The following is a 24,169-nucleotide window of genomic DNA, read 5'->3' as shown; positions in this document are numbered from 1 at the left end:
GTTTACCTTTAAAATCTCTGTCGTGAAGGAACACACAAATTAGGCTTTTTCCTGAGAATGAATTACCTCTAAGACATCTTTAGCATTAAATGCTGTAAATATCTAATGCATGAGAAGATATAAGTATACATAAATAATGTTTTGAAAAATCTTCATTAAGAATTTGAGATATCTATGCTCCTTCTTACTCAGTCTTTTTATTGTTGTCACTGCAAGAAACAAAGGAAGCAACAGCAAGAAGATGTGGGAGAAAAACTATTATCAGTGTGAAGAACCTGCTCCTGTGGACAAAGCCCAACAAGCAAGTTCTGATGTGCAAGATGACGGAAATTTGAAGGTTTCAAGGCAAAGATATACACAATAATTATAAAACAAGCACTGACAGAAACATTTAAGTATTACATCCTGCATTTAACCTATGCATACTCAAAAATTTATGAGTTTTACTTCAGTGCAAAAGATGAAATAAAATCATTTCCTCCTTCATTCCAAATAGCAACTGACCAAAGTTCCTCTCTTTTGCAAGACATCAGAGGTATATTATCTGATACTGAACAGCTCTTTTGAAGTGTACCCTATGTGTCACTTCACATTCATTACTGAAATTCTAACATGGTTAGAATTGTTACAAAGAATTAGTCTTATAAGTGCCACAGTACTTGGAGAAATATGACAAAATCTTACCGCTACATTTCCATTGCACCCTCGGGACTGGCAAACACCTTTTATTCTGTTGGGAATAAGCACATCATCCCAACAAGATGGGCCCTTCAAAATAAAACCAAAGCATATAAAGATTACAATTTACTTCAGAAATAAACATATAAAACTTGATATTGTGCTGCTTTTCCTATCTGTATTTCTTTTAGGTTTTAGCTAGACAGTTTTATCATGATTACACTGAAAGAGATCATCCAGGTTATATAACAACATTCACCAGTAAAGCTCAGGCATGGACAGGACATGTGGTCCCTCCACCCTAAGGTCAGTGTTGGCTCTACATAAAGCCTTTACTAAACTGTAATACAACATAATGAAAGTGTTAAGTGAGAACTGTTATTAGATTTCTGGATATCTACATTAGCTCCCATATTTATCAGTCATTAGTAAAGAAACTTAAAAATCCCCCAACCCCTTCCCCAACAAAACAATATAAAAACCCAGAAAAAAAAAGGTCAGAAAATCCTTATCAAATTTTGCGATGACTTTTTGAATATAAACAGTTTACTTATGAGTATAGTAAAAACCGGAAAAAATAAAGATTGCAAATCATCATTATCAATATTTCACAACTGCAAAATAATTGGTTAACAGGATAATCTATCAAAGAAGAAAATTTATACATATAGCATCTATAGGAACATTTATAACCATATTTTGCATCACAAAAAAACTTGGTGCTCATATGTGTTCTCTTTTTATATTAATTTCATACCAATTAATATTTAATTCACAGACGATAAAATTAATCTGAGCAACAAATATGAAGCTTACAGGTATCCACATACATGGTAGAAATAAACAACTAGGGTATCAAAAATGAAAGTATTTGGTACTTGGATTACTCAGTGTTTGGTATAAAGTCACTGCCCAGGAAATAACAGAAAATCTTTATCCAGAAGAGAAATTATGGCAGTCAAGACATTAACCACATTAGTGAAATTAGTGACTACTTAAAACAGTTTAGTTACAAAATGATCCAGTGTCACATCTAGATCCATATCCTTTTAACTCTGTATGAGGCATTTTTTCAGCATAGCGTAGGCACAGCTGAAATGATTTTCAAATTATCTTAGTAGTGCGAACTTAGTTATAAAAGGTTGATCCAGCCTATCCGGAAAGTTGAGTAAAACAGCTTAGTCTTCACTGAGCTCTGCTCTCTACTGTCATCCACCTGAAGTGCTGGCATTTGAGGTGATACCATGAAGAGGCCGGTTAAAAAAAAAGAGCTTGGACACACGTAAGTTGAATTGCAGGCAGACACAGGGGTGACCAATCAAGGTTTTGAGTGCTTGGGTGAACACAGCTGCAGTGAAGTCAGTATAAAGTAATAATTCTTGAAATTGGCAGGGAGAGGGGGAACTGCCGTGATTTGATCATTTAAAACATTGAAAAAATAAAGTTTGCCATCAACTATTCCAGTGAATTTTTGACCTCTCATGAAGTTTTAGCATTCCTGAAATTTTGCAGGAAGAACAGTAAGGCCACCTTGAGATGTTGCACAAAGAACTACTTCCTGTTAGTTGCTTTCAACTCAGTAGTTGAAAGTTTTATTTGATGCCCCCCCCCCCCCCCCCCCCCCCCCCCCCCCCCCATTTATTTATTTTTCCCCATGCCATCAAAGATTGTGCAGATCTCTAACATTCCTTCCACAGCAGCTTACTTTTCAGGAAGGAAAGTAATCTGCCTTCCCATTTCTCATACAGATGCCATTCCTTATCTTTTACTTCTTACTCTCTTGGTAGCTTTTCCAGCTCTATCCTTTTGGAATATGAGGAACATCACACAGTACACACGACTTATGTGTTGGACCAGTGAATAGGAAGATGATGTCTATGAATTTGTTCAAGTCCTCCTAAATAATTATTAAAATGTTATTTACTTTGCTGATGGCTACTAAGCACCAAGGCAGCATTTTGGTGGAGTTATCTCTCAGAGCTCCTAGATCTCATTTCTATATGTAATAGCTGTCTCACAATCCATCACATATATGTAAAATTTGGAGGGTTTTTTTCAGTGCACATCACTTAATTGTGACATACATTGAATTTCACTTGCCACTTCAACAGCAGTTGAAATGTCATCCTAAGGTCCACAGAGAGGCTTCTTTCTAGTAGATACTTTCTACTTTCTTCCCATATTGAACCCATCTATTTGCTTCCAAGGATGAACCAGCTATATACCCATGCATTTCTTTTCTGTGGCTGAAACACAGATTTAGAAGAAGCATAAAGATTTTAGTTATAGGCTAGCTGTGTTGAAATTAGTTAGAATAGGAAGGAATTTGGGCCCAGCTAGAGTTAATTAAAATAGTTAAGAGAGCTGGACCTGAAATGGGTTTTAAGATGTTAGTAACTGATTTCCAAATAACTGATGATCTGTCATTTGTATGTTTGTTTAGCTGCGCTTAGAACAAGGAATAGAAACATTGATAAGTTGGTGTAGGGAACAAGGACAATTACCAATCTCCTCCCTTGGTGGGAACCCATTCAAAAGTCACGAAAGAGGAAACTTAGAGGTCACTAAAGTAATTAGGACTGTTAAAGTTCAGAAAGGCAAAAAGGTCAAAATGAGGAAGATGAGTTACTTCATCTTTTTTGGGACCACTGACCCAATTCAAGACCACCAACTCAATTCAAAACACACACTACGCATGCTTAATGACATTTAAGCTCATTTCCATACAAAGCAGAGAATGGGAGGTGTTAATGTTATGAATATGCATTTGTATTTTGGATATTCATAATTTTTGTAACTAAAAAGCTTTGTGTTTGCTTGGATCGGGGCCCTGTGTCTTAGGGAGCTATCCACACAGTGCCTGGCGCCAAATAAAACATACACCTTCTAACTCTAAACTGTTAGAGAGTTTTTGTCCGTCTCAGTTGGATATCGATATTAGATCGATATTCATATTTTGGTAAATCATGGCAATCACCTGATGGATCTGCACATTTTCTGCTTCTGTTATAGTTTAAATGGACTCAGCAACAGTTTTTTCTGCTGTTTGCAAGTTAGAAACTTAAGGGCTTTTGCTTGCCTAATTGCATTTTTATATTTAAGGTGCTGGAATTATGGGGTTTTTTTGGCTTTCTAGTAGTTTACGGTTATCACTGTTAAAGACCAGGTCTGCATTACTAACATTATAAACCAGATCCTCCTTAGGTACTCCATCTCTTGGAGGTTCTTTGATCAACTTTTCCATAACATAACCTGATGGCATCCAGAAGTTTACTCCTGGGATCATGATTTGACTTGATACTTACATAATTTACACGAAAGCAATTTAAATATCCAGTTATGATAGTTATTCCTACACTTTCAAGCTTTTGCTTTTTCCCAGCATGTTAGGCTTGCTATCATTGTGTGGTCACAAGGTTGTTAAAGGGAGTCATATTTTTTTCCCTTTTGAGGCCTGGAATTTCAATCCATAGGGATAACATCTAACTCACTGACTTGTTAAAGATAACCAAGACTAACAAGTTAATATTTGCTTAACATCTGTCCCTCCTCCTTCATACTCATATTTATTAACATACATTTGTTAACATATTTATTTTTCCAAATGAGAGGAATTCAATAGGTTTTTTTTAGCTTTGGATAATCCTTACATAATTTCCATTTGGGAAGAGGATACTAGAAAAAAAAAAAGGATAAGAAATAAGAAGCAAGTGTGCTTTATAAAACTTGGGATCTATGAAGGGATGGGGATATGGGAGAACACTAATTTGAATAAAAAAACCCCAGAAACATATTTACTCAAACCCCAAGCAAAGCCCTTTTTTTCCTCTGGTACTGGTAACGTGGGACACTGATTTTTTCTGTTACTTCATCCTTGTGTGATTAATAGGAGACTCTCGAAGTTAATGATGCTACACCAGCATATACACAAAAAATAGTCACACCAAGATACACACCAAGATAATTTAAAAGAGTCTCATAGAAGCAGTTCCACAGGTATGTTATCAACTCTGGTACTAATTATCTTGATTTTATAAGAAGAAAATATTTCAAACTAAACTTCTTAGAGGAATTAATATTTTACTTCACTGAAGTGATTTCAGGTGAAAACTTCCCAAGTATTCATTAGTTTGCAGGTCCAGGTATATAATCACAAAAATGCAAGAAGGCACAATAATTCTCAAGCTAAGAAAAAACCCCAAAATCTCCACAGGATCATTTATAAGGTTGAGATTCTAGAAATATGCATTTTTAAAAGAAACCAAAATAGGGACGAATTGATACAATGTTGACTACCATTAGAATTTAACCACTACAACTAGCACTATATCAGGTTCAAATACGCTTAGTATGAGAATATTTTATTAACAGTAACAACAATAATAGGAATTTTGCAGTCACCTTTTAAGTTCTTATCTCCAAGGGAAAGCTAGTGTGCTACATGGCATGGTATGAACTTAGAGTGCTCTCCCTCTCTGCAATAATTTCCTCATGACATTTCTCACACACACAAGAGTACTTTGCACACAAAGCAGCTCATTGTTTGAAATAAAAATGTCACCTTCCACTAAAGGCATGCTAAAAGCATATACACAGGGAACTAGGATGAGAGTCCCACACTATCAGCAACTATCACCGGTTCACTCACACTGTAGCTAACAACTTCCTATTTTTTCCTTCATGAAAACCCCCACCATATTTGTCACTTCTTTAACTCTTATGACGGGCATAAAATCCAAAACTCAAATGTGCTTAAGTCTTTTGGTAACATTAACCAGACCCACCTTTAAGTCAACAGTTGTTCCTATTTTTCTGTTCTAGCAAAACTTAGATCAAGTTCTTAAGGCACAAGAAGGCATTAAGCCAGCAGGAATTATAGACTGACAGAACATAATAGGTTTCAGCCTGTTTGGCATTGATGAGTGGAGATTAAAAAAAGTAAAAAAACAATAAACCCCAATCAACCAGAGACCCCTACTCTACACCTCATTTTCCATATTAGTAAGGGGAAAAATCTCCTTTTCCACATCTGTTCTTGGCATTCTTCAGAGCCATATTTTATTATTAATGCTAACCTAACACACTTTCAAAAGATTCAGTGTGCTTGAAAATTTTACTTTTCCACCTTCAAAACAAAAACAGAAGAAAAGACATTTGTCCTTGAAAAACACTGTGCATTCAAAATGTTAATGTTTCTGTAGCGACAGTACTACTAAATGTCATTGCTATAATTACGTCAAAATACAATTAGGAATTCTGGCAAGATAAACACTTTGAAATGCAATTTTTGTATCGTTCTTTCTTGAGTCTAAGAAAAGCCTGTCAACCTGCAGGCCAGCCAATCACTTGTGGTGTTATAACTCTGCAGGCTGTAGTGATTGTAATTATTAGTTCGCATTAATCAAGAACATACTGTGAGAGGAACAAAGCCTTCTGATTGCGAGATTAAAGCAACCGCCCCTCTTGTACCCAGCCAAATGGCTCACAAAGAAAGCTGTGCATTAAAATAAACACATCAGAGAAGACTTTTCCGGTGTATAAATGGGAAAATGACAGAACAAAGAAAGAAATAGAAAGAACAGCACTGAAGAGAAAAAAATCGTATCAAATGTACTTGAGTATTTCCCTAATAACTAGGTATGGAAATTTCTGTGCTTTGGGCATATGGCAGTCGCTGCTTCCCTTTTTGAGGGAAAGACAGGAAAAAAAAGTTGGCAAATGGTATATTAAGCTTGAAGTGAAACTCCTATGCAGTATATGACAAACAGGGAGGACTGAGGTGGTTTTTTTCAATGTATGAGGAAAGAACTGGAAGTCTGTCTACATTCCACCAGTATATTGTACTGATGCCCAGTGCAGAGGGCAGTACAGTACACTCTATTGTCAGTGTCTTTTTATCCTGTAGCCAAGATACAATTCTGTATTGTAGAACCAAAACTGAATTTTCATCAAGAACCTCTTAAAAAAAAAAAAAAAAAAAAAAAAATTCCTCCAAACCAGAAATAACATCTAGAGATCTTGGATGACAAATTATTCAAAATGTGGTTACTGACAGAACTGTTGACCTCTGAAGTCAGGGAAAGGTCAGAAGCAGAGGTCAGCAATAGAAACCAGTGAGTCATCAAAGACTCTGAATCACTTAAAAGGCTGAAAACTATCCACGTATTCAATGCTTTGTATTCTCCCTGCTTTATCTTCTCCCCCAGTGAACAATATGCAGCAGAATATCATTAAAACACATCTTTCTACCTGCTATGATCTACATGAGAGACATAAATCATTAAAATGTTGAGCAAATGACCCAACCAAGGATAAACTATTAATGCAGAAGGATTCTTAAAGTTATGTAAGAAATAATTTCAGGTCTTGAGAGGATTTAAAAATCAGCATACAAGACACTGGAAAAGTGCTAAATCTGATGCAAACCATGCTAACATTCAAGCTCCTCTTCAAAGTTATGGCTACTGACTTGTCTGTGTGAGAGTATTTGAAGAGCTAAACATTTATGGGGACCCCTTGGCATGATTTTGGCATTTTGAGAGAGTAAGACAGAAAAAGTGTCCCAAAATTAATTAAAACTAATTAAAAATGTATTTCCTTTTTGCCAATCTAACAGCAGTATCCACACCAAGCTACCACATTTCACTGCTTCCAAAGTCAGTATAAATGGACTACTCTGCCTCACAGACACAGTAGGGACCAAGATGTACCCTAATGGTAAGGATGCATCTCTCCTATGAGAAAAGGCTTAGAGAATTGGGTTTTTTCAGCCTGGAGAAATGAAGACTTATGGATGATCTAATTACAGCCTTTCAGCATCTGAAGGGAGCCTACAGGAAAGATGGACGGGAACTTTTTACAAGACAGTTGACTTCTTACAATGTATTGACAGGACATGGGGGAATGGCTTCAAGCTGAGAGTAGGTTTAGATTCAGCACAAGGAAAAAATTCCTTACTGGGAGGGTGGTGAGGCACTGGTAAAAGTTGCCCAAAGAAGCTGTGGATGCCCCTGCCCTGGAAATGTTCAAGGCCGGGTTGGAAGGGGCACTGAACAACCTGGTCTAGTGGAAGGTATCCTAGCCCATGGCAGAGGGCCTAAATAACGTTTAAGGTCCCTTCCAACCCAAATCATTCTACGATTTCTACTAAATGCTTAAATATCATACAGATAGTATTATTTTCTTCCTAAGTAAAACTATGAACCACAGCATCCAATCTAGCACAAAATGCATTTCTCCAGATTCCCAAAGCCCAGCCGAACAGCATCCATCATGAGAGAGAGAAGATAAAAATAGTTTATAAAAGAAATTATTATTGAATTAGCCAGGAAGTTCTTGCTAGCCTTTTACGGGTGTTCTACTTAAAACTTGAAAATTTGTTATCGTAGATACTCTATTGAAGGGAAAAACTAAGATTGGCAACTTTCATGACTAAAATCATCTGCTTAGCCACAAAGCTTATCTCAAAGGCAAAGGTAAATAAAGTTTACCCACAACTTATGCAGATCTACAAAGACCATTTGTAGCAGAGAAAGATTAATTTTTGTTCCAAAGTATGTATTTTTTTAAATATTTCTGACACGACTGATAGCAACTGACTAGCACATGGGCACATTACTGCAGGTGAAGCTAACCAATTTACTGTGGACCGACTTTGACATGGAATCTTCCATACAGCAAAGAACACAGTATAGGAAAAGACTACTAAATTAGTCCTGGGGTGGTTATAAAGAAATTTGGGAGATAGGACTGGTAGGACTGGAGTTAACTGCTTAGTCTAAACAGCATATTAAAGAACCCATCAGAAGGAATGTTCTGCGTATTATTGACTTAGGTTATTAGACCAAATCAATAAAGCACATAGATAGCTTTATTTATATGTGAAATAATACTGAAGTAGAGTCAATCACATGCTTTAAGTCTTTGTGCGGATTCAACCTACTGGTTTGATTTATAGTGGGATCTTAGAGATAAAATTTTCCTTTAAGAGTGACCAGCTTAATTATTAAATTGACAATTTTATGTCAATAGTTATAACTCTTCCAAAATTAAGTAGCTGACAATTAGCTGAACTGCTCGCAGATGTGCAGTTATGAACATTTCCTGCATGATAGTTATTTCAAATGAAACACGAGAGGATCACATCTGTAACTGAAAATGTAGGTAAGTATAGTAAAAATAATTTCCATCATATTGTTTTACCCATCATTGCTTTTTATTTCTTATCACAGATTGCTTTGTTTAAAAAAAAAAAAAAAAAAAAAAAAAAAAAAGAAAAGAAAACACATTAATGAGATGCTTTAAAAAAAGTTCTGGTCTTTCTTTTCTTTTGTACTCTTTATAGTGCAGGGATTTACAAGAGTCATCCTACTGGATTTCAAATAAATAATGAAGGCTCATACAAAGACACCTAAGACAAAGGTCTGCAGATTCATCTCTTCACTGACAATATTTTGTAACATGCATTGTGTTGCCAGCACAAACGCTTTCTTATACAAGCAAAAAAAATATTCAAAATGTGCATTTAAACATTTATTTTGGTTGGTCCTTCCCAGTAAAAAGGGGCAAAAAGAGAATAAAGATAATTCAAATACAACAACTACAGCTGAAAAATTGAACTAAGTCCTGCTGCTGCTCTAAACTTCAGTCTTGAATGAGAGAAATAGAACGGTAAGAAGAGGTGGATGCAAAGCCTCCTAAACCAAAAAACCAAACTTCATTCAAATAACCTGTCAGAATAATGATTTCTTATCTACAAATGTTCTGTCTAGATGGCATTAAACACTTTTTCAAGACTGAAAGAAGAAAAGAACTGGAGAAAACACCTGTAATTGTCTAAACATGCCATGTACTTACTGTGCCCATTGAAATTATAACATTAAAAAAATAAAATAAAATCCACAGTGACAAGTGTTAACACCAGCAGATCTCAGTGAGATCAGAGTAACCAGGAACAGACTAAAGCCCTCTGGCTTCAGTTGCTGTTTCTGCTGTGGTGAGTTTTCATGCTGGGCTTCTTCCACAGGGAAGCGGGCAGATGACAGGGAGCTAACGGACAGGAGAAATCAAGACTTCTAAGACCCATCCCTCTTCTCTCTCCAGCTGGGATGTGCTCACAGTTATTTGAGCCACAACTGTCAACATACAAAAAATAGTATGTTTTGAGGACTTTTGGCTGGGATCAGAAAGTCCAAAAGGCTGTTTTTTCTCCACCCAAAATGCTCCTCCTGCTCCTATGCTTTCCCCTCCCAAATCACAGTTACAAGCTGTAAAAACTGACAGAACATGGATTCAATTTACTGTGTGCCTCAGCTTTTTCTGAAGTGGCAGCTGCCCACAGCACTTGGATTTTGTCCTGCAGGACTTTCAGGGCAGTGAAGAGCAGCCCAGCACCACTGGGTGCTCCATGCAGGGTGAGGGGGATGCTGGGGCCTGGTCAGGGCCCTTGGGGCACCAACAGACTTGGCACAACTTTAAAAGAGAAGTGATTAGCACAAGGATAGATTATCAGTAACCTACAAGTCAGAGAGCTCCAGAGGAGTGTCAGCCACTCAGAGGTTAAGCACTTTCAGGATCAGGCAGCAAACCCTCATGTCTTTCAGCTCTCCAGAAGTGGGTGGCAGCGTTAAAATTCAGTAAAGATATTTTAAATTCAGTACGAAAACATACTGCTGATTCTGGAAGTCACAATAAACCGGGATTACAGTGAATTTTCTATTTCTTAAGGCAAATCAGAACAGAGTAGGTGAAGAAATATTTTCTGTGTGAAGGTGTTTTTCTACCAGTTACAACTACAATTTCATGTCAAACATGAAAGCATTTCATCTAAAAGTTTTGAGCTACAGAAATGTTTAAGAAACTTCACACATTTCAGGCAGAGAAGATGATGCCAGTCCTGCAATTTGGATACATCATAAGTTACATCTGCACGGGAAATATATGGACTAAATGAAGTAGTACACAAAAATAAAAAATCTTCGCTAAGTCAATATACAAGTCAAGGTCGGCAGGTAACATATTGCTAATAATGCCAACTAGACACCTTATAATTCAAACTAATATGAGCTGAAGTTAAACAAAGGCAATAAACCAAAGATGTAAAATAAAAATCCAAGCCTCATGAATATTCCACAGGAATAATTTAATCCAGATGTGATAATTATATGTCAGATCATTCAATTAATTTTTTTTTTTTTGACAAGGATTAAAAAACTAAAAATCTTTTGTCAGAGAGACAAAGGTAGAGCAATTCCAGTGTAGGCGATATCCGGAGAAGCCCTTAGCCCATCGATTCACTTCTGTAAGTTAGACAACATGTCCACTGACAACCGTCCATTCAACTATCTGGGCTATGGTAAATCCACATGGAATGGATAATGCCCTTAGTTAAATATTCCTGCCATTTACTTTCCTTCTCTGAGCTGTCATTTACTGCTTCCTTACTTCTGCTCTTTTTATTTTGTTCAAAGGGTCTCTCTCCCATTGCTGTGGAAAGACACACAAACACTCCCCAAGGCTAATACATACATCTTAAAAAAACTCCAACTAATCAACCACAAAACCAAAAAACGCCCAAAACACTAAACAAACAAACAAACAAACCCCACACCCACCCCAGAATGCATTACACATTTTTACTAAGAATAAATTTCTCAACTAAAGCTAAAGGGCCACTAGCAAGAGATTTGCTTCATAAGGTGTTCAAACATTTTCTCGCTTACTGCGGTTATATAAAACTGTAAAAATCAAGATTACATGCTACAGTAGCTGAGGAAAATAGATTGCTATATCCTCCATTTTGGATTTTACACATAATCAGAAACCCCAAAAGACAAAACCATATCCATTTCAGCAGGAATATTTCCACGTTCCAAAAGGAAAGGTTATAGGATATCAAAGACTATTTTCTAAAAAGGAAAACAACTAAACAAAAAAAAATCTTATTTTTTTTTCTGAATCTACAATTACTCTGAACTTTACATATGCACTACCATATTCACAAACAAAAATATCCTTATTTTAGCTATTAAGAAATACAGGCAACCGTCCATCAAGTGCATTATTCAGATTCACTGGAGAACCATTTAAGATTATGTTGCATGCATGGTGTTTTTAGTATTTGGTTTTTTCCCCATAAACATGGTCCTGCTAACACACAAAGAAAAGATGATTCTTGAAGCATTTGACATGAGAACATAACTAGTGTTAAAGAATTAAGGTTGTATCAGTCAGTTCAGGATCTTGCCTCTGCTATCAAGATACTTAATATGCTGGAAGTTGAATCATGGCAATTCAGTAGGTTGCAAGGGACCTTTTAAGGCCATCTACTCCAACCTCCCTGCAATAAGCAGTGACAACTTCAACTAGATCAGGTTGCCCAGAGCCCCATCCAATCTCACCACGAATGTTGCCAGGGATGGGGCATCCACTGCCTCTCTGGCAGGCTGTTCCAGTGTCTCACAACTCACATTGTAGAAAACACCTTCCTTAGTTCTAGTCTAAGTGTACCTTCCCTTCCAGGTAAAACCACTACCCTTGCCCTGTCACAACAGGCCTTACTAAAAAGTCTGTCCACATCCTTCTTATAAGCCCCCTTTAAGTACTGAAAGGGCCACAACCCTGTCTCCCTGGAGCCTTCACTTCTTCAGGCTGAACAACCTCAACTGTCTCAGCCTGTCCTTCAAGAAGAGGTGGCTCCAGACCTCACACAATTTTTTTGGTATAACCATAACCATGTAACAGAGATCTATCCCTATAATCTAGCATCAAATTTTCCAACTTTTTCTTCTCCTAAAGCAGTGTTTTAAAAAACAGCTCAGTCTTTTTTTTCCACTTCATCTCTCTCTTTGCATGAATCTTGAATTATTTTGAATTATTCCTGACTTATTTTCTACACATTGGCACAACTGGAAAATACATTAAGCCCATCTTTATGGTTTTCACAAAAATCACCAAAAAGGTGAACAGACTCAGGTGAAAGCGGCATTTGAAATTAACTCTCCCATTTTCTAACAGAAGCTCTTGAGGCCCCTGCAAAACAGTAAAGCGTGTCCCAACACCTGAATTTTGTAAGAATTTTGTCTAGTTTGTGCGTACAAGGTGATCTCTGTGGATGTCTTGCTGGATAAGCCTTTGAAGGATATTAAACTGGAGAAATGCCTCATTTCTTTACACCTGCTCTGAATCATTTATATAGTTCTAGGAGCTGATTTTCTTAAATAAGAGGAATTTGAGGCATAAGCATTAAATTTCCCTGTGCTCCAGTGTTCTGAAGAGACACCCACAAGGCTTAAAGGGCAACATAGCAGGACACCACTAGGATAACTCCACCCCACACCCACTCTCTTTCAGGATCATCCATGCTTTTCTAGGTTTAACTTTTCATTTCTTCCACACAATAGAGGACATTACATATAGATATATAGAGAATACACTTGGCTATAAAATGATTAACTCTCTAGACAAAGATGGTACATCTGAAGTCATTTCACAAGCATTAGAAAGTATAGAAATAACTTATTTTAAAAGGTGACTGCTATCAGGATATTTTGAAATGCATAATTCAGGACAGATCAGCTAGAAGCTACATAAAACATGATTTAATTTCACAGTGAAGTTCAGATTTCCCCTGAATTCTGAACAGCCTGAGTAAAAGACTTTAGTTTTGTAGACAAGATATCTGTATTTCATTTACAAAGGTTATGACTTGCATTCAAATTACTGAATCCATTTCAGGCTAAGACCACATGTAAAACCAAATACCCTAATCATTTCAGAAAAGATTAGGCCCTCAGACATAAAATCAGGGTACTTCTACACTGACATGACAGTCATTTCAAACTTATTTGCATTTCTACAGACTTTAATGCATTTTATTCTGAAGACAGAGTTCCCTTTTATTGCAATCTCTTTCAGAATCTCTTTTGTCATATGGAAGAAAACAGATACATTATTTAAATGTTTGGCATTTCATAATAACATTTTAACAATCACTGTGATGTTTTCCTTGCTTATGGCTCAGTGTAAACCATGACAAAAAATAAAATTGATTAACTAGAATTAATATTATGATTAGTTCACAGTTCAGTGCCTGTGGCAGTGGCTTAATCAGTACTTTTTATTTATTTGTCATCACCAGGCTTAGCTATAACAAATTCAGTTATGATAATGAAAAGGATCTAGAACTGGCATGTTAATCAGAACACAGATGTACATAGGAGTACAGTATATATTATTAAACCAGGTAGAACTTCCTCAAATATACATACACACACAAGCACAACTGTTCTTTGTATCTGTGTTCTGCCATTCCAGGTCTCACATATTTCTCTGAGATTCAGTCCCTATATGAGGAACAAGGTGTTCATCTTTATTTCAAGTTTTGGTCTGGTCTGAACAGACACTATCTGCAGAGCAACTAATAGCCCAGAACTGCAACTCTGTAAACAAGATAATTATAATTTAAGGCAGTGCTTTCTCTTCACAAAGATAAGGCGTATGTAAACCCATCACCTTTACAGAGTACAGATGCTACACAAGAAATCTTGGTGGATTATCTCCTCCTTGCAAAAATTGATACTAGATACTACACAGTGAACAACTCTGATGAAAACAAAAAGGGTCAAATACATTGAACCTGTTTTGGATAAAAGGGAAATCAAGTATATTCGTCATCTTCATACAACTTTTTTACCTTCGTCCCTCAATTTATGAGGTCTTTACTTATCTATACCTAGAATTTAGAAAAAAAGCTACAAAAAGGATGCCACACAAAGTTGGGGTCTTGGTGGGGGGAGGAGCAACAAATTAAAAAAGGATCTAATGTCTCTTCTCATAGCTTCACTGATGTGGAACGCCAGTAAGAGTCAAAAAGCAGTAAAATAGTACATAGTAAATAAAAAGAACTCTGATATACACTAGTAAAAGCGCTATTTTACACATCAGTGTTATGCTACCCTCCTTTTAATTCATGCCCATGTTCTTCTATTAAGACCATTTGAAAATTTCCGTATTATCAAAAGGTCACAAGTTTTCCCTCTTATACAATTTCTATAATTTTTCACAGTGATGGAACACCAAAGAAATGTTCTGAACTTACTGTGCATTTACACAATACATTTAGACCTGAAAAAGAAAAAAAAAAAAAAAAAAAACTCCAAAACAATTCACACCTTAAAATTCTAAGCAAAATAAAGAACACACACTCACACTCTCCAGTTCCTGAGCTGTTACTTGCTAAATTCTTCCAAGCTTCCCCAGGCAGAAAAATACTTTTGAAAATAAGCCTTATTCTCTAGAGCATTGATGCTCCCACCACATGGACTATAGATGGACATTAATGCATGATAACTATTCGTAAGCATTTAATTACACTGTGCAAACATCCATGCGCTTCACTGGACAAATTCCCATCGGGTATAACTCCTTTGAGATAAAGGGTCGCAAAAGCAAAGAACAAAATCCTATTACAAACAGGAAAGACAAGACTGCCATTTTGTAGTAATCAAATAATTGTTTTAGAGAAAGTGTTTGTAGCCCAGTATCTAACAGGAATAGCTGGGATTTGAAAAAAGAGGATTCTGTTCAGAGTTCTCACTCGCCTACTGAGTGGCTGTAGGAATGGCACTTTCTCTCTTGGCCCACCATTTTCTAAACCATGATATAGTAATTTTCTTCATATTGCCTCAGAGCTATTAAGAAACCTTCACTTTTAAATTTAGCAGAACTTATAATAATTTAAAACTAAACTAAAAGAAGTTATTAATAAGAGCATTGATTTAAAAATAAAAGTTATTACAGCAATGAAACTTTGAAGCACTTCTACTGGCTCTTGTTATAAAATTATATTTTCCAATGAAATCAGAAAAAGGACTTGTTCTCTACTCAGATCTTTAAAAAATTCCTTAATCAGTATTCTCTGGTACTTTAGCTTTTAATTTTATTTCTCTTCAGTAGACTTAGAGATTGTATTTCCTATTACGCTAGGGGAAACTGCTTCCTTTTAAGCTCAGAAAAACAAGCTGTTGTCTTTTTACAATCATGGTTTGCAATTAACTTCTCATCTTTAATGTAAGCATAGAATTAATCTATCCGTGCATTGTCACTTTTTTCTAATTATACTATATGATCACAGAAAATACACTACATTACAAAAAATATGCACATGTTGGTGAGTCTCCATGCATCCACTATTTTAAAGCATTTCCTTGGAAAGCCTTCTCAAGGTGGGAGGGGGAATAACAGCAGCAACAACAAAAGGGAAAACAGAACAAAACCCCCAGCCCTTAACAGCTCATTTATAGATATCTTATGTTTTCCATTATAGCAATCACCATTATCTCACATTTATATGCATACTCCAGCTATATTCAGCCTTGTCTCATTCGTTATGAAAGCAATGACCTTTCAAACACTTTCCTAGCCTTCCTTTAAAAGAAATAACCACAAACATCCATGTGAGTGTCAGTGAAGTGGAAAATTAGCCTTTTGAAACAAGTAAACCATCCTCCCCACCATATTAAGGAAACTGTAGGACTGAACAACAACAACAAGCATGCTGAGCCATGTAAGGCTGATTTTACTGTGCACGCTCCTAAAAAAAAAGTCCTTGACATTGTGAATGTTTGTCTTGTGCAGAGGTCCCAGAGCCAAACCTCCATCTGGAAGAGATTTGAACTACCATCCAGAGGCATTTCAGGATCCAAACCAAAAGGTTTACAGCATTACAATCCAGTTAATTCTATTGCTTCTAATTCCAGCTGGACTTAAAGTCTTATCGCTGCACTCCAGGCCTTCAGATACAGCCTACCACGGTAACACCAATTCCCAGAGAATTCAACTCCATGACCCAAGTGAGATTAAATCCCTCCAGATAGCCCAAGTAAATGGTTCATAACTTGTTTCTGTCACTTTCACTAATGCCTTTGTACCGTGAAAGAAAACAGCAAAGGTGTAAATATCTACAAATTATTAACTGCACTTTTTCCTCTTGACTCCTATCAGCAATTCCAGTTGTCTGTTTCCTGCTGAGAATATCACAGATATTTACTGGCTGAACTTTCTCTTTAAATACTGCACTAATCAGCTACTGAATATTTGTACTTTATACCTGAGTAGTGCTATTTTTGACTAAACACACACAAACACAGAAATATAAATAAATAGAGAAACACCAAGGAGAAGAGGAGATATATCTTTGATGTTAGTTGGACTTAAACTCCCTCAAGTCAGGTAATCCCGCAGCACATTTTGTGTTAAGTATTTTCACCCAAAAGAAAGCAGATTAAACTGAAAGGGAGCATTTTGAGATGTGATATATTTAGTTTTTATTTATCAGGACACATTTATTTTAATGAACTGAAGACACTATTCCCAAATATTCCTTTAGGACAAAGAAAAGAAAAAGATAATTATCTTCTTAAAATACTGTGGATTAATTATGAGACATTCCTGTGCAAAGCAAAGCCTGAATAAAAACCTACAGCGCAAACCTGGATGGTACTCAGAGACAGCTGTTGTCAAACAAAGGTATATTTTTTACTCCATGTTTTTCTTTTGTTTGGTTTTTGTTTTCCCAGAAAAGGACTTTGGAGGTGTACAAGAAGAAGAAAATAAGGAAAGGGTAAGTAAGAGGAATTGCTTCCCAAAGCAATCTCCAGAATTAGAAATATGTTCCAATACATTTTTAAAGATTCCAGTAGGGGGGAAAAAAAAAAAAACCAGAAACATTCAAGTGTCTGGATTTTGTAATTCCAGGCTTATGAAGTTCTATCTGTCCAGAGCACTGCAGAGAAACGGGTAAGACAAAAAAAACTCCCAAAAAACAAAACCAAAAACCCACAAACAAACAAAAACCCCACACTTACCAGAAACACACCTCTTTTCTTTCCAGGATAACAGAGGGACCCTAAAAGCCTTTGGACACAGTAGATATCCACCATCAAACTTTTGTCCTTGCACAACACTAAGAAAGGTCCCCCTCAGTACTTTCAGCAATTTCTCTTTAAGTCTGGGGCAGAACACAGACTCAGGAGCACCACATAAACTGGTGAGCAGGATTATCACTAGCAGCTGTATATCAGATACAGCTGAACTCCCAAATCAGAAGGGTGACTGCCAGCTGGGGGCATTGGTCAGTGATAGGGCTGTTGGTGGACCCTTCCGAGTGCTCAAACTACAGGACAAAGGCTTGGCCCTGTGTGCTGCGAAAGCACCTGGATTCACTTGCAGACTAGGCAGAAGAAGTCATCTAGGCTAATGCAGGGAAAAGCTGAGGCAATCAAGAGCTGGGGACAGGAGTTGAGGACTCTGCAAATGCCAATGGCTACACTTAGGTCACATCCTTGCTGGTGGAGAACAGGGAACATGGGCAAAGTATGCATTGGTTAGTCACATCAGTATTTTTAATAAGATACTGAGGGGCTGCCAGCATTACTGCTGGGGAGATGTGCACAAAAATTCTTTCCTGGTAGTAAGTCCAGACAACACTACATCCTCAACTGTTCTCTGGGTGCTCCCACCTAAATTGGTTGAAGCACTTACATGAAAATTACTCAGAATTAAAAAACGCAAAGGAAGCACTTTCTGTTTAACAGTTAAAGCAGTCAAGGAAGCTGAAACTCTCTGTTTATGGCTCATTTAAGTACCTTGAAGTAGAAAAGGACATTGTGGCTATCCAAAACAAAGGAAGTTAGATCTGCAGGTTTAGTCAGCAAAAGAAAATGACTCAGTGTCAGTGAGGCAGGTGACTCATATTTGGTTTTAATATGAAAATGAGGAGAAAACCTAGCCAGCACAGCTCAGTTAGTTTACCAATTGTAAGACTGTGACCATATGCTAAAAGACAGAAAGCCTTGATAATCTTCTTTGTGGCACACAATAGATTACCATAATAAAGGTACAAAACTGGCCCCTGTTTTAAATAATCTGTATATTATAACTCACAGTACACAAATCCAAAGAAAACCCTGAACATCCATCAGCATTCCACATATTTTGTTTTACCTGAAGACCCGAAGCAAGCTTTGTAATTCTGAACAAGGTAAATGACATGATGGATTCACCCAGCTGAGACTGTCATGACTTGACTTCAATAATATTTATGCGAACTAGCAACTTTATTTATTGGTATTTATCCAAAATACTGAAACTACTAAGCATGTTAAGCATATTTCCACTCCCTCTTTACCCTTTTTAAGTGCCGCGAATGAATGAGGCAGTATTTCTTCCTACATTAACACTGATTGTCTATATTGAGACAAGAGGTTCAGGCTCTAAATATTTTAGACATTGCACCACTTAGTTTTGGGAGGGTTCTTGAACTAAGATGGCAAAGATCCACTGTGGAAATTGTGATGCAACAGTAAATCACAGTTCCACTGACAGACCCCTGTTCTATCTTTGAAAGCCTGGTCCAGAGACACCTTCAGTGGTATTTATTTAACTAAATATAGACGTTTATATGTGGGCAAGATTGCCTATGTTCTCTTTATAATGGAGAAAAATACATAGTTTCAGAGTTGGATCATCTTATTCTCAAGTAAATGTGTAGCACAGGTCAGATGATGTGTGTCCTGAAATTGTCTGTTCCTTTTTACCACAACATAGAGTGAACTCCAGCACAAGTGTCTGTGTGATAAATGTTTAAGTCCAGGTGAGGGGAATCTATTCCGTTCTGATCCTCAGATGGAAGAGAACTGTTTTTGCTTTGCTGGTTTTGATATAAAAATTATTGAAGAGTTCTTTTTCATTAAAACAACTGCTGATATTGTTTGCACCTTTTCAGGAGATATGAAGTCAGGGAAAATCTGATTCATAATAAAAGGGGCTAATAGCAGTGACCTGTCTTTAGCACATGTTCATTGAGCAAATAAAGAAAGAAGTATTTGAATCCTAATAGATGCTTATTAAATAAGGCATAATAATAGGAATGAAAAGTGTCATTACCAACATATGGAAAAATGTTTGATGGAAAAACTTACTGTTTCTAACAAATCCCCTTGGCCACAAGGCTATGTATAGAGCTTAGGTGCACAATATGTATCTGAAGACAGAAGTAAACACGAACAGGCGAAAAATCTCCAACTAGAAATATTTTCAAAACTGTATGTTTGTGTGGGTCAGAATTAGATGTTTATATGTCTGCTAATGTTCAACTCGAAAAATAACTGGTAGTTAGCATCTTCTCTGGCTCAAGAATGAATAAGTGAAACTGACAGCTAAAAGAGAAGTTTGCTTCCTGGTTTTTTGCTTCTTGAGAATGCTGGAAATATTAATCTGAAATCAGACTGATCAAATAATTACAAATATATTACTGAGCAGCTAGTTAAGGCTGAAAGAACCTTTATTTTATAACATTTCAGTTATATTTTGTATTTTAAAGAGAACCCTGAAATTTTATTACCTGGGGATAGTTTCCATTCTTACTGTGCTATCTAGCTTACATTTTCATTAGATAACGCTCTTTTTTTTTATTAAAGATGACAAAACTCTTGCCTTCTAATTCATGACAATGAATTAGTTTCAAAAAAATTAAAAAGGGATATAATGTTTGGGCTTTCTTGCATGTGATTACATGACAGAATACTATAAGCCAAATTGATGAATACATCACATGCCAGGGTAGCATGATCATCTATCAGTCTGTAGATTACTAACACAATTAAATTCATTGATACTATAATGCACATTAATGAGCATTGAAATAAGAAACAAGCAGATCCTAGTATGCCAACTAGTATGGACAACAAGCAGATCCCAGTATGCCAACTAGTATGGACAACAGTAATGCTCTTGAGCAAAGCTGAGTTTCCCTCGTTTACCTAGATTTATATGGCTCCTCATGGATGAAGGTAAGGGACCACAATGAATTTTTGTTGTTAATAAGTATTATGTACAAAACAAGTATACATCCTGTTTTTCTTGAGCCTTAATTATACCTCTGTCATGCCACGAGAATACCTCTTTATTTGAGCAGGTGTATGTATTTAATTGCTGGAAGAGGTCACACTAGCTCAGCAACCCGCTGTCACAGCAGTCCAGCTGCTTAACTAAGTCACAATGTATTGCTGTGGCAAGGCAGAGAAGGAATTAAGCTTTCAGAGGAGAAGAGGAAAGCTGAGTCCAGCCCCATTAGATTTTATCTCAAATAGGAAGCAAAGAAATAGAGGGCCTTCATAGAAGGACAATTCAGGTATCCTAGGGAAAAAACTTCTGATGAGAAAAATTAAATTTGGAGATTTGTACTTTTTATCTTTTGCTTTTAGCAAAGCTGGCAGTGGTTCTAACAATACCAAAGGCTTAAGATTATGCTCTACACAAAAGAAGGACATGAGTTTAATTTTACTCTTTTTTGATCTGTAATAAAAAGTACCAGGGTCTCTGCTGTCTTTGACAACAAAGATAGGAGCGTCACTTTTCACTTTCAAAACAGCTTGCCATTTTCAGCAGCGGAATGTATTTTATCCCAAAGTACATTCTTCTAGAAATGAATCTGGTATATTGCTAAAATAGCGTACCGAACAGCTCATATATTGATTGATATTCTTCTTACTATTTTTAATATTATTAAAATATTTTCCTTAGAGAAACATTTTCTGTTCTCATCTCTGTAATTTTTGGCTCCAGTCCGCACTCCTCAATCACTAATACAAGACATTATGATTTGACACAAACAAAATAAAAATCAGAGTTATGCACAAAGCTGAGAATAAGTGTTAAAATGTACTGCCAATCCACAGACTGGATATGAATTGTGTCTTTGCAGAGCTTTTTATTTCAAAGCCTTGTAAAAAAATCAATAATGAGACCTTGCTGAGCGCAGATCAAATTTTTAGATACCTAACCTAAAAGAGAACTTAAAGGTCATCAAGCCTGATTACATTCTGTTCAACACAATAAAGTGCAGCCATGTGTAAATTATTATTGAGCAAATTATGAATGATTCATAGCAGATTTTTCATTAGATTGTAATGTCTCCTTTGCTGTAAAGTCAACATTATGATCTACAGTTACTTCTTAGAGATCTTTCTATTAAACTAAACAGGAGGAGAGATGCTTTTATTTGTACCATTTATATCTGCATTCAGTATATCCAACAGCAAAGTTACATTCAAAACTGCCTATCCCTCTGCTGTTTCAAAGCTCTCAATCACAAACTTAACAGAGGAAGGGTTGTTTCTTGCAATACCTAAAAACTTTGCTATTATCCCTAGTATTTGTTTTGTCAAGGTAGGATTATCATAAATAAATACAAATTCTTATAACTTACTTAAGCACTACTTTCTGTCAATCTGCATCCATGTTTTTCACTCTGTGATCATCACAGCCCTCTATTTACTTCTTAAAGGTTACAGAAAAATATCCTTGCCTGCTCTTTAGAAGATAGCCACTTCAAAGACTCTTTTGAAAATGAACAGCCTTTAACAATGTTTGATACAAAGCCAGAAAAGGGCATGGACTAACTAACGGAGAGAGAATGCTTCAGTTAGCACTGTGGGAATTGCCAAAAATTCAGTTTATCACACAAATGAAATTTTCTTTTCCCCAAATAACTCTCTGTTCCACACGTGCATATGGCCAAAACCCTTCAGTGCTGATAGCCATAAAAATTCGTCTTTGAAACCCTGTTCTCAACATATCAACTACATCTTACTTCAGTACTCAGACATTGTACTGTTCGGGGTCAGATGGGGACTCGAGCTTTTGATGAGCTTCTGGATCTGGGTTTTGGCATTGGAAGTGTCTGGGTATTTGGTTTAAAGATTTGAATGAGCAAGCTATGCCTCTCTCCAGAAGAATGAGAGCAGATGCTGCACCCAGTCATCTTCTGTTGGTTTAGCAGCAGATAAGAACATAGCACTATGTTTCTATATTTGAGTGGATTTTTTGGATTAGGAAAAAACTGAAAGCTTAAAATAAACTAAAAAAGAAGGAAAAAAAAAGAAAAGAAAATTCCTTTTTTTTTTTTTTTCCCCAAAAGACTGCCATTAACAGACGAGGGAAAATTATTAAAGATCATTACTGTATAACTACCAAGAAAACAAGCTTTTAAAGAAAATAAGGCAACGTAAGAGAATGAAATGGTTTTGGGATAGCTTTATGTTGTAACTTAAATAGATTGTAAATATTTACCTAAAGAGCAACATAAATCCAAATTATTTCTTAAAAAAAAAAAATACAATTAAGTAATTTCTACAAAGGATCTCATACAAGACAGCACACTAGAGTCTATAATTATAAATTACAAAATAAAGAATTTCAAGGGTTTCAAGAGATAATTTTGGCTTTGTTTGCATGCTGGAAGCAAGCATGACAGTAACAAACTGTGTCTAAAAACATTTATGTCACATATTATCATACTAGAGGAGAATGTGAGATGACTAAAGTGAGAATCTCAAGTGGAATATTTCCAGATCTTTCTGGGTCTGTTATGGAACAATTGCCAGGATTGTAAGAACTGTAAAAACTTCTAATTTGTACACCTGACTTTATAGCTAATGTCCTCTCTGCTACTTGGAAAATTTTTAAATCTAAAAATAGTTTTTACAATCCTGACTTTCAGGGTTTCTTTATACTACAAAACAAGCTAATTACAAGTAGATATTCAATATTAATTGTGATTACCTGGTTATAGAAAATATACTTTGGATACTGAACCCTAAGAGTTTACATAATATTTACTTATCTTAATAAAAAGGATCTTATTTTGCAGATGGTAAATCAATGGGTGAGTGGACAATCTGCAAAAGTCCATCCCAATTTCCATTTTTTGTTTACATAACTAGAAATTTTGTTGTAGTCTGCTTCCACCGCCCACATTAAAATTCCTTAGGACTATAAGTAATATCAATTACTACCAAGAAATTAGAGGAATTTAATCAGCTCATGTTTCCTCCATCTTTAAAGTTACTTGTGTGGAAGAAAAATATTCTATCTGTGAAGAATTATTACTATTAGAATGATCCCGTGAGTACTGTGGAATAAAGCCTTTTCACAGAATTGTGTGCCCTGAAAATGGCCCTGATTCAGCAAAGTATTCAGCTGAATGCCTAAGATTTAAATATAGTGCCATTGGCCTGAGCAGCTATATGGTGAAAATGGAATAATACTTAAAATGGATATATGCAAAGGAAAAGGAAAAGAATCAAAGCACTGTCTGTGTTGTATTTCCCCAGTCTCATTCTAATTCAACCTCTGACTAAATGCTAAGCTAAACAAAAAGTAATGCCCAATCTAGGATCTTGGTTTCTGGAAATAAGCAAACAGTATATCATAAAATTCTGTTTCACAAAATTGAAATGTCAATTATTCAATGAGCCTTTTTGTAATGCATTCCAAAAATTAATCTTCAAAAATCCACCTATCTAGTTTTTCTAATGAAAAACTAATCAAACAAATAAAAAGGCAAACAGATCTATATGATCAAGTTAATAAAGCTTTGAGAATAAGGTTTGTGATCATATTACCATACCTCAGCTTTCCCTCTCCCGCA

At 36.1% G+C, this 24,169-nt stretch overlaps 1 protein-coding gene across 2 annotated transcripts in view; it reads right to left on the bottom strand.

Annotated features, from left to right (window-relative positions):
* PRKN (parkin RBR E3 ubiquitin protein ligase) overlaps window positions 1–24,169 on the bottom strand; it is a 711,187-nt gene that overhangs the window by 395,335 nt on the left and 291,683 nt on the right. The window contains exon 5 of one of the 2 annotated variants that reach the window (XM_032102474.1): window positions 685–768. The exons of the other annotated variant lie outside the window; for it this stretch is intronic. Within the exon in view, the coding sequence (XP_031958365.1) occupies window positions 685–768 (84 nt within the window). The remainder of the gene's footprint in view (window positions 1–684; window positions 769–24,169) is intronic. 2 annotated transcript variants of the gene reach the window in all.

The sequence above is a fragment of the Corvus moneduloides genome, chromosome 3, assembly GCF_009650955.1.
Source record: "Corvus moneduloides isolate bCorMon1 chromosome 3, bCorMon1.pri, whole genome shotgun sequence".
In the NCBI taxonomy this organism is placed as follows: domain Eukaryota; kingdom Metazoa; phylum Chordata; class Aves; order Passeriformes; family Corvidae; genus Corvus; species Corvus moneduloides.
This window is presented reverse-complemented; position numbering and strand designations above follow the sequence as displayed.